Here is a 12,491-nt window from a genome sequence, read left to right as displayed (position 1 = left end):
GGGTTGCGACAGCCTTTAAATACTTTTTAATTATGACTTTATCACCCGGCGCTCTCCACTAGATGAGTCTTGGGTAGCAACGGGATAAGATGCGTTGAGTGGCAATTGTTTTTCCTTGAGTAACATAATTGTCTTACTGCAATTTGTACGTAAGTTCGATGTCATTTTATAAGAAGTAAGATAGAATTTTTAGAAAGAATTAAAGAGTTCTGCTAATTATTTTATTTTTATTACATTTGAAACGGTTCTCGTTTTGTTGATTTAGTTTAATCATTTGTATTTTATACTGTAGTGTATGCTAAGTTTATATTTTTCATAGCGTGATACGGAGTGTGAAGTTGCAGTAAACAAAACAGAAACTTTCACTTTATATAATAAAAAAATAGCAGCACCAGCTACAAAACACAAAGTAGCAATCACCTAAAGTGGTGGCACTGTGGCACTAAGTGAAAATTCAATACAACAAAACAAACAAGTAATAAAAGTGCAAAGGAATTCTATTAGACATCTTTATCGAACTCAAGCTTCGGGCGTATATTGGCAATGCGGCTTAACAGTCCGTATGTGGGATTTGATTTTCCGTACAGGCCCCAGTAAGTGCAATAGGAAGTGTCGCGTGAACGTCGTCGTCGAATAAAGCAAAGAGAATTGGGTCGAGGCCCACGAAGCCACACATTTTGGAACAATGCCAGCCGCAACGGCGATTTTGTTTTATTTTGTAAAAATAAAATACGTACTGTATAACGATTTAGCCCGCTTAATATCGGCCACGCCATTTATGACTGTGTGTCACAATGGAATACCAGTTATTCGATAACGGTTTTTATTGTTCATCGGATTTTAAGGTTCATAATACACAGATTAGGGAGGGCCGTTCGTGTTTTTTTTAATTCCGAACGGAACGGCAGTATCGCTTATAATATATTTTTACCGGCAAAGGGTTGCAAAGCTTACGCTTAAATTGTTTATAAAATATTTATAGCCGATTAAAAGGTGTTACTGTTTTACGCGAACGAGAAAGTGAGTTTCGTAAATTAAACTTTATTACAATGTACTTATGGGTCATTAAAATGCTTTTCAGAATGGAATATTTATTGATACATAAGTAGGGTACATTATTTTATGGTAATTTGTTGTATTATGAATATTTCAGTCTTTCATGTCCATCCAATTATTTAAACACGATTACTTCGCTGTTGTGAAAACAACAGAATATTACGAAATAACTAAAGCATTTATTTGGGAAAGAGGAAATATTTCTATACAAGTTCGACACACAAAATAACTCAGAATAAGGAATCTACAGAGAATTTCCCAACAGACAAATTACCTAAAGCCGCCTACATCAGCAGATTTGTACTCCTTTCAAGGAATTCTCACCTGATTACAGACAACAGGGAAATCAATGATATGTGAACAATTTGTTAGATTCTCTTACTCAGCCTTTAGGGAACGAGATTTACATTACGAATCAAAGTTAGATGAATGTAATAAGGAAGAAGAATAGGTATACATTACGTAAACCGTATCAATGTAACCGTCTTATATCGAAAGCTATTGATAAAAATATGATATCTGTGAATGAATTATTTATCGATATTTACGTTATACTGATATTTCGCGAGCTTCTACTGATAACGTATTGAGAGTATTGTTTCTTATACATCGCTATAAAATATCAAAAGATTGTTTCGGTTGAAAGGTTAAGAAAATATACTTAGAAAAAAATCTGAGAGTGATATAAAAGTGAAGAGGGGAGGATGGTTCCGTCACGTCCCTCAATGCCAACTATAAAATGCGAGTAGCCAACTTACGTGAGTGTCCCGCGCTATGTGAAATAAAACTGAATTTATGTACATAGGCTGTTAAAAAGGGCTGATATATATCCCTCGGGGATAGGATCAAGACGAATTACCCAGTAATATTGGATTTAGAACGTGACAAGTAACGAAAATCGGTTTAAAATTACTCTAATTTGGGATAAGTCCCTTTGTTGAGATTTATTAAGCGTTGGCTTACGATGCTAATACCTACTGATTTTGAATGTAAGAATTACATTGAATTTATTGTTTAAGACAGTGAAATATTCTTATAATGTATCGGTTTTATAATAGTTTGGTAAGTTGTAAATAAATTAACTTTATCACAGCTAAGTATGGCTCATTTACGTACACATTAAGTATATATCAAAACATGATCTATTGAAATACTTTTAAAGTAATTTTATTTATGAAAAATCAAATTTCAATAACTTTAATTTAATTCCAAAATCCTTTGCAGTCTATGGCAATTATCTAAATTCTTTTGTGTATAGAGGATCTAATCGCTAAACCTCAAATCCTGTCATTCGCAGACGAGACCAAAAACAAATGAATATCACTGGTTTACAGACCGCGTCTATCCGCTACATCGAACAATAGAACTGCTTTTACGAAATTCTAATAATGAGAAAGTATTTTGTATACGAAATTTTGAACAAAAGATGTCATTGAATACGTAGATTGGCGAACCAAAGCATTAATTAAATTTTGATCAGACAATTTGTGTCAAGTCTCAGACTGCGAAGATTGTCACAAAATTGTATTCGTTTGAAACAATATGGTTATAGATTCGGTAATTGTGCGAAGCCTGTCTCGTGTATAGAAGTAAGTAGGTACTATGGTAGGATTCAATTTCAGTGTCTGAATTTCTAATAGAAAATTTCGATCTACGAATTCTCGACAACTTAATGATAATAGCTTGTTATCTATTGTTAGTGCTAGTTAAACGTTTCAATACTGTGTCGTTTTACTGAGACGGCTAAACAATGGCAGTATGTAGCTCAAAGAGTTTAGCTTGAATTTTTGCTGTGATACAACAGTGTGATAAAAGGGAGTTCTGCTCTTTATTATAGGAATCGAGGTCATTTTTCACACCCACCGAATATTTCATTGTGAGTTTTGATAAAAATAACAAAACAATAAATAGCAAATACGATAAAACAAGATCAAAATATATACCGTACTATTAAATTCATGATTATTTATATCCAAAATATTGACTTTATCTATTAACTGCATCAACAATCAAATCTGATAGATGTTTTCGGGAAATGTTGACGATAAATTTCCATTTGTACCCGAAGGGAAACGCCGAGAAAGTTTAATTAAATTTAATTATCTCACAATCATTTCACTAATTAATTCAAAGGCGAAGTATTGCAAAATTGACGGAGTACGAGAATTAATACAATAGGTAATAACGTTTCGGAAAACATAAACATTTGGAAATTCAAATTTCGGAATTCAGTTGAACAGCAAATCTCGAATTGTGTTCTATTATAAATAAACATTATTGACTTATAAGTTAAATATAACCTTGACCTAATTATTTACATAACAAATACTCTTTATTCCTGGAAAATGGGAAAACTAGTTATAAATATTCGAGATTGGCTCCTCTCCTACCTGATTGCAATACAAGTTTATATTTCGTTTGGCGTTGCGTTCCATAGTTTCTTGCCAAGTTAGAACAAGAGGAAATTACGTAGTTGTATTGCTATGGGTCCCCTGTGTGCCTGAGTAGCTTTGCATTTAATTGAAGGCTGAACTAGCCGCCATTGTTTAAAGCCTAGCCTCCACACGTTGGCTAACAGTGAAACTAACATGAAACTACATGGTCCACTCAGCTATCATCAATGAGAACAGTGATTTTAGAACAGTAAGTCAGTTTAGAACAGTACAGATTATTTAGACACCACTGACAAACGGTGAAGGAAAACATTGTGAGGAAACCTGAGCTTATAATTTCTAATTATAAGTTTGAAATCGTCAACCCGCATTGAGTAAGTGTGGTGATTAATGCTCAAACCTTCTTCGGCCTTTGGTCAGCAGTGGCCACTTAGAGGCTGATGATTTGATGTGATGTGGTTTTAGAACAGTATCTTTACCATTAGTTTAAAGCAATAGTGTTAATTTGTCGATACTCAACGTTATTTTTAAATGCCTAATTTTAGTTCCGTAAGTGACTGCTAGAGGCGCTGTAAAATTTGGCATACCAAAAAAAATATATCGTTGCTATCAAGTATCAAAAAATGCTATTGCTTCATACTCATAGTAGAGGTTCAGCTCAAATAGGTTGTTATAATTTAACGCTTGTCCAACACAAAGCCTCATTAATAATGGAGGTCGGGTTGTGGCGACTGAAAGTGTTAATGTACTAATGTTTCTTGCCACGGTTTAATTAAAATGTAACAATAGAACGGCTTGAGGCTCCGAGTTATATTTTTACTGGTTTTATTGAAGTTTTAGTTCGTTAAAGAGTATTGTTTGAAAGGAAAGTTGGTCAAAAATAGATGCTGTATTATTTCTTGTTTTAATGTTTTGAAGTTATTGTTTAAATATAGATGAGCTATTTTAATAGTGCCTACTTTATAAAATGTAAAGGGATATATAGAATCTTCGTAGTACTTTTAGCTTTTGTGATTTTGATGTTGTAAGCATGTGCTAGCAGAATAACTATTCTGCTATTGAAATGGAGGAATATAAAAAAAAAACAAACATCATTCGGACCTTTCTATCCTTAATTTTGACTACACAGCTGGCGCAGTAGCTGGGCAACCGGCTGCCGCACAAAGTATAGCGGATTCGATTTCCTCACGAATTAATTATCTGTATGATCCTTAAATTGTTGTTTTTAGTCTGGGTGTCATGTGTATGTGAACTTGTATGTTTGTAAACGCACCCACGACACAAGGCAAAGGTTTTTTAAAAAACAAATATATATGTTTATTAAAAGGCAATGTAGTATCATTAATATCACTATTTACGCATTTTAAAAGTAAATCTATCATAAAGAGCAGTTTTCCTACTTTGTTATTAAATATCCATCAAATATGACATAGTGCCTATCTAGGAACATTACTCAAGAATGAATATTTTATACGAAAGGGGTGTAACAAATTGAAGGGATCTTCAATAAAATATGAGCTTCATGTGTATGTGAGTATCAGAAAATTTATTGATACTCTTCAAAGTTCCGGGTTTTGTTTCAATTCTATGTCATCAGCATTTGTTTGCAGAACATTGTATTCTAATAATGGCAATAACAAGGAAATAAGGCACTAAGTTAATTGTAGATGATATCCTATTAACAGTGAAAACAGCTAGGAATCAAGTCCCCTATAAAATCCAAACTTTATTTATTTTAATCGGCATGTAAAATATGAAAGAGCTTATTAGATAATTGTACACAAATTGTTTAATTCTTTATACGCGGCTAACGACACCGGTCATAACATTACATACACACACACAAACATCCATTTAAACACCCATACAATACATCTGTGTGCACAGACTCATAGATCTTCACACAACTCAATAGACCTTGATTAAAATAAAACTCTATTTAACACAATCTTAGAGTTTATTATCACACAAACTAACTCAATACCTTTGTTCCCAGGTATCATGGATACGCAAACGTGACCTTCATATCCTGACAGTGGGTGTGCACACATACAGCAGTGACGCTCGCTTCGCCGCGCTGCATACAGACAACTCTGACGAATGGACGTTGAGAGTTGCACCAGCACAACCAAGGGACTCTGGCTCTTATGAGTGTCAAGTCTCTACTGAGCCTAAAATCAGTCTTTCGTTTAGACTTACTGTTGTTGGTAAGTAACACTTCAGTGTAGTGACTAAAACACAGTTTACTCACGTATGTATATGGAGAAAAGCTCTACTAGTTTCGAGTCACAGAGGGACTCTTCATGATAAGCAGCGTGCGCAGACGCGGCGACGTCGTGCAGCCTACTATAGCGCTCATCACTAGTCTGTGACTCGAAACGAATGGTAATCTGCACTAATATACGTGAGAAAACGAGTTAATTAAGTATGTCTCAAGATAGATATTATAAAAATACTTCAGTTTGTTAAACTGATATGTACGGTGTGGCAGAATTTTCTTTTCTATTTATTTTAATTCAAGTCATTGACCTGAAGACTTTGCAAGGTATCAAAACATTCTCAATTCCTCTCAGGAGGCCATAAACGCTAACTTATTTCAAAATTCAACCCCAATAGAATAAAGAAAAGAAAGAGTTTTTACACAGCCCTGTTTTATTAGAGGTTGGAGGTTAACGGTTAAGTTAACTGCTCACTGGGTCATAAGATCGAATCATTTGTTACTCTGCTTCGGTGAGGCAACCAGAAAATTTCCATACATAAACCTTAAACCTTTGTCTCCGGGAACGAATTAAGATGGAAGTTACAGTAACAGTTTGCGTAACTAATATTTATTTTGCATAAATGATTAGATTTATTTGTTCATCTCAACTTTGTACTTTAATTAACAAGTTCAACTTTCTCCTCATCCAATTGTAAATGAGACGAAATGTAGACTTGTTTAATTGTTAGACGCAATTAGCGTCGTCGAGACGGCAAGCCATTTCTCTAAGTAAACGTTTGACGTCGGGAGTACTAGTAAATTGACATCTACAAACTTTCAAACACTAGCTCGGCTCCATTCCACAAGTAAATAACTTAATATGCAACCCAACTACAGATACTCGTTTGTTGCAGTATCAAAAGCAGAAATACTCTCCGGGCCAGAACTGTTTGTGAGAGCAGGTTCTGACATCAATCTCACTTGCATCGCCAGACATGCTCCAGATCCACCGAGGTAAGCAATTTTCTTCTTCGAAGCTAAAATTTTGTGGAGTAAAAATGCTGTAAAGTTAGACAACTTTACGTATGAAATATCGCGCAGACAGAGCAAACATTATCGCTTTAAACCCGGCTCAAAACTGCTTCACTTGCCGCTCACTTATGCCTTCAATATGAACCGAATATAAAGCGTTCGTCTCAAGTAATCGGCGAGGAGTTGACTCAACATACAGACAACGTCTGTGTGACTTGCCATGTTGGAAGCCAAGCGACGATGTTTTTCAAGCAAGACAATCCGTGCACAACTATTTGCTGACAGGCGCTTGTGTGACTGGAAAAATAAACTCATCGTGAATTTCGAAAACGAATGTAGCTAAAAATGACGTTATACTAGCATGTATAAATGGTTATTATTGCGATAAATTATTGTTTGGTTTCATATAAGATATTTTGTACAGTTTCATCTACTGGTATCGAGGATCAAATGTGGTGAACTACGCCCAGCGCGGTGGTATCAGCGTAGAAACAGAACAGCGCACGCGAACTAGTCGCCTGCTCATCGCACGAGCATCACCGAGAGACTCTGGCAACTACACCTGCGCGCCGAGCAGCTCCGGTAAACAACCTTAATTTATTACCCTCATTTTCACCAGTAAACTAGCGTATAAAAAGGCATAAATAACATAAAATTGTTTCACCATTTTAAGTTTTTGCCCAGTGTTCGTAAATTTTATAAAGCCAGAAATATGAGTTGGTTTAATTAGCAACAAAAAATTCTTAACGAAGGCCGCCAAGTGGAGTAGCTAATCGCTTGCCTTTGTTCCGTATTCAGTTATTTCTCCGGCAGCTTTACAGTTAAGCTACTTTGGACAGTTTCTTTTATTATTTCGCCCTCGTGGGACATGCGGGTGTTATAAAAAATATACATGCCACTGCGGCCGGCCATCGGTTCTTTTATGGCGTACCTACATTTTTCACTCAGCATACTACACTACATCTATGTCCGTTAGGGTGTCCCAGCCAAGTAGGGCGAAAAAAAAATTTTCGAATTTAAGTACGCATACCCTCTATATTTTTTCTATTTGACCATAATAACTAAAATAAAAAATATCATTGGTATCAGATAACGGGAACCCGTGCCGACTTGATGTCAAAGTTTCAAGAAAAAAATTGTATGGAGATTATAAGGAAAATCACTTAAAGTTAGCTTTAATGTTATAAATTAATATTTTTTATTATTTTAAATATTTATTTATTATTAAAATAATATTATATATAAAATTTCCTCTTTAATGGCATTCTTCTATAGTCAGGATATTTCAGTCTGTGTTCCTGTGCGCAATGTAGTAACAACTGTTTTTGTTCCTCTTCAAGTGTGATTTTTTTCGTGAAAATCTTGCATTAATTTCACTGCTCTCTCATTGGCCGTATCATTAACGGCTTTCAGTATTAACATTTTTGCCTTTAGTTGTAGAAAAATAGCATTCTTTGACTATGAATAGGATCTAGTGTAGAAAACTGTCATCAATTTTAAAATGATCGAACAAAACCTTGATTTTGGACGAGTTACATATGGAAGAATCGTCAATGTTGAGTCCAAGTGCCTCATAGTGACCGCCTGAAAGACAGGTTGGAACATAATGGTGTACAGGTGGCGGTATGCCCTGTATGGGCTGAGCACCGCGGTGTCCTCAAGGATGTGCTCGGCAACGGCGACCTCTCGCGTCCGGCATTGGTTCAATCCATGGTTCGGAGCGAGGGAGACTGGGATGCGATCTCCTCCTTCTGGGAAGCAGTCATGCTAGCTAAGGAAGAAGCGGGACGCGTAAGGAAACGAACCTCCTCAAGACCCAGCCGTCGCGAGAGGTACTCCGGGCGTCAGGGATCGCGCAACGATCTCTGGCCACCGAAAGTGCGGGTCTGCGGACGGCGATCAAAAGGTAGCTCGTCGCCCAACCAGATCCAGACCCGTGCGGCACAAAGAGCCATCAGACCACCACAGATGGGCCCAGTAGGGCTGATCCCTGATCCGGAGCTGCGGCCTACCTAGCGAGTTTACCGAGGTTCCGGTTTTTGTCCACTCCAGCTAAGTGACCAGGGCTGCCAGACTCTTTCTGTCGCTGCAAGAAGATCCTATCTTCATCTATCTTTATTGAGCGTCGAATCTGATATGCAATGTTGAATAAATTGTCCAAATTAGAAATAAACTTGAGGAGGCCGTTTAAATAAGTCTTGGGTTTAGTTCGCATTTTTTTGCAGATCTCTCCAAACTTGGTATAAGGTTACTAGCTTCTTAACACAGTTGGGTAATGCGTTAGTTGATATACGGGCTTTTTCCCAATAACTAATGCACTCAGGAATAGTTAGGTTTGCACTTTCATTGATTATATTGTTTTCGCAAATGTTGTAAAACAAAACTGCCAACACTTGGCCATTGTAGGGCAATTTCGAACCGATAATTTGATGTTTTACATCACCTATGAAGAATATGTACTTTTTAGAACTGCGGAATACCCCTGACATCTTGACTAAACGAAAACAATATGTTCCCTAATAAATCAAACAAGTAATAACTAGCACTCCGATACGATAGCTCCGACGCGTCAAAATTTGCAAGTACTGACATGTATCAAGGCAAGTCGGCACGGGTTACCATGCTTCTAGGTAAATGAAACTTTATATACGTGTATGTTGACACTATTCGAAAATAATTAGAGGGTATGCGTTCAAAAATTTCGACTTTAATTTTTTGGGACACCCTAATGTCCGTGGCTGTGTAAAAACCATTTGTCTTTTTCCACGCCTTCCCCCTTCAAGTACTGAATCAACGTGTTCAAATTCACTGTATACTCAGCGTTCTTATCGTCCATTTGTATTCCTTACACGCGATTAATATATTTACGAAATTTTCTTTTTGAAGATAAGACTTGAAATCGCGCCCGCATTTAAATAGGAAGTGAGGGGCCATCATTGGTTTTGGAATACCTTTTTTTGGATAAATAAATCTTTGCCGTATGATTTAATTTCCGTTGTGAGACGTTTTTGCTGCATTTCGTTTCCCTGCGAGCAAGTTTATGTCAGTGGAGAAGTAAGTGTTTATTTTTTGTGATAGATTCGGCGTCTGTTGTGGTGCACGTGGTGAGCGGCGAGCGGCCGGCGGCCATGCAGAGTGACTCGCAGAGACTGTCACCGATACCACTGCTCATCCTCCTTTCCATCAGAAGTCAATTGAAATCATTCCTCACAACAGTCATGCTGTACATTTTACGAAAGTCTCAATACACTTCGACTAATTCTCTAAAATATATCAGATTCTTATGGAACAATTACTCTATTAGAAGATTTGTGACAAGATGACCAGCTCTAGCCAATGTTGGTAATGTCGCATGAAATGCACGGCACAAACATTAATTATAGAATTTTTAATTAGTCTTAAGTCTAACTGACGTATAAAGAAACGAATTATGATGATAAGTATCTTTCTTTGTTGTGATTGGTTGTTTTGATTATGATATTAAAATGCACTGTCACTTATGCTTATAATGAGGTATAAAAGACGACAATGAACTTATACGGTTTTCCATTAGGTATGTTACATTTTTATTGAACTGAAAAGTTCATTGAACTATCACAGGGATTGTAATACCGATCTCGCGAGATTCGTACCTCAAAGTAGAAGTAGTTTACGACTACTTAAGTAACAAAAACGTCTTAATTCACATCATGTGTACTAAACCTCTTATTAATAGTAATTAAGCATAAGTAACATTAGCATTAAAACCTTTTTACAACTTCTTTAATTACAGTAAATAATCTGTTTATTTATTTAGTTGAAATTTAAGTAATATTATTTACGAGAGCTTTAATTATCGTGTAATCTAACAAAGTATAAATTTAATAATTCCCTTTGTTAATTTAGTTTGAATAATTGAGATACGATCTTCTATTTTTATTCACTGTGTATAACTCTGTGATTTTAATACATTTCCATTTATTTCAATACGATTTGTTTTTAGATTTACGATTTCTATTATTTCTTTCTTCTTGTTTAATTATTTTTGTTAAGTTCTAGTATAATCAAAGTAATTAAAGTATAACTTAATCATTTCAACATCATAGTAATTAATGAATAGAAGGAATCTACAGATAAAATTGTAAATTACTCGGAAAACTCATTCGAATTGATTATTTCCATGTTTTTGTGATCTTTTTAACTTTGAGCTTGTAAATATATTTATAGTGAAACGAGGATATTAATGTTAACTTTCACTTAGTAAATCTATGAAAGAAAAACTCTTTGAGGCAGTTTATTCTACTGTTAACTAGCAGTTAAGAAAGAATTGTAGCATTTGCTACGAAGAAAGCGTAGCACATACTACGAAACGTCTACGCTGCTACGAAGTGGCTACGAGATATTTGTTGTCAGTGCCCTAGACAAATGGCATTTAAAAACTAGTTTAATGAGTGAATAGAAAAGTAAATGTTTTGGTTTGATATCGATATACTCGATTTTCAACAAATTACGTCATATCTTATGCCATTAGAGACAAAAAGTCGTCTTATCGATAACGTTTTTAAATGCTATTTATCTAAGTGTACTGATTTTTTTACTGTTATTGTATCATCAAGTCTAAACGTACTTTACGTTACTAATAATATATCTTGGTTGTGTACAAAGTAAGAACGTAACAAACTGCCTCAATTTGTAACGAAATCAACCATTTATATCATTAACTAGAATATTGTAAATAGTATCATATTTTATATTTTCATCCGAAATAATAAAAACATAAAGGATTGATGTTGTTTTCCTAAGAAATATGTAATTGTACCGAAAAATAACATTAACGCAGCTGAAAATAATAGTGAATAAGTTTTAGTGAAATAAATCTGTGAATACACTTTAGATCATTGTAAATATGGTTTGTAAATAAATACGTTTTACGTGTTATTTAGTGTCGAGTTTCACTTCGTACCTTCTTTTGATTGCTAAATAATTTAATACTATCTTAAAAAGTAAAATAAATAAAGGCTCCATTGCTGTACGCAGCTCGAACAAAGAATAAAGTGTTTCCTCAAGCTACGATGCGATTTGGTAAAGAAATTCAATATAGAAATATCTAAAATTATCATATTTTATTAACATCAATTCTAAACGAGACATAAACACAGTCAAAACACATATACAAACAATTCTATTTAAAGAACATTGAAAAAGGAATTTTCATTTATAACTCAATACATCCAAATGGCACGACAACAAACGTTCTACAAATTCCATTCCTATACATATATACATTGAGCAGATACAGGTCAAAAGCTTCGGGAGCGTATCAAGTAACTCCGAAATACGTGCCGATAGCATTCTAGTTCGTCGGCTCCTGTTTACTCAAATTTTATTCGACCCTCTTTATTTCGACTGGATGAATAAACACGAGTACCTAACTCAATAAATGGAGCCGTTCAAGAATTGACCTCTTCCTTAATCGGGTAAAATCGATAAACAAATAAGACGAGGATGTAACTCCAATATAGGAGAATGTGCTCAGTGCCTCTCGTGGGAGCACTTGTCTCAACGATCATCGCACAAGTGAATGAAAGAAAAAACATGTCACAGACTCAGTTTTCAAGATCTTTCCTTATTTACTCGAGCGGATTTTCTTTCTCAATCCTGTATTGTGAGGTGTTTTCAGAGATAATCCAGAGATAACCCTTGGTTTATCGCGGAAATTAGGGCGTCTTAAAATGTTGCTTAGATAACGTAACAGCTACGCACGCGTCTGACGTAACGACTTGTGACTAAAGACTTACATTAGGCGGCAAAAAACAGCTCTGATACGTGTC

The 12,491-nt window shown here is 35.4% G+C and overlaps 1 protein-coding gene across 1 annotated transcript in view; it reads left to right on the top strand.

The window, feature by feature from the left end:
• Window positions 1-11,602, top strand: part of LOC118274244 (limbic system-associated membrane protein) — a 103,390-nt gene extending 91,788 nt beyond the window's left edge. Inside the window, exons 4-7 of the mRNA XM_035591679.2 lie at window positions 5,446-5,656; window positions 6,564-6,663; window positions 7,106-7,263; window positions 9,760-11,602. Coding sequence (XP_035447572.1) covers window positions 5,446-5,656; window positions 6,564-6,663; window positions 7,106-7,263; window positions 9,760-10,004 — 714 coding nt within the window. The 3' untranslated portion in view covers window positions 10,005-11,602. The remainder of the gene's footprint in view (window positions 1-5,445; window positions 5,657-6,563; window positions 6,664-7,105; window positions 7,264-9,759) is intronic.
• The last annotated feature ends 889 nt before the right edge of the window (window positions 11,603-12,491 follow it).

Source organism: Spodoptera frugiperda, chromosome 3 (assembly GCF_023101765.2).
Source record: "Spodoptera frugiperda isolate SF20-4 chromosome 3, AGI-APGP_CSIRO_Sfru_2.0, whole genome shotgun sequence".
NCBI classification, from domain to species: Eukaryota; Metazoa; Arthropoda; class Insecta; order Lepidoptera; family Noctuidae; genus Spodoptera; species Spodoptera frugiperda.
The sequence above is the reverse complement of the archived record's forward strand: the minus strand, read 5'-3'. Positions and strand labels throughout refer to the sequence as shown.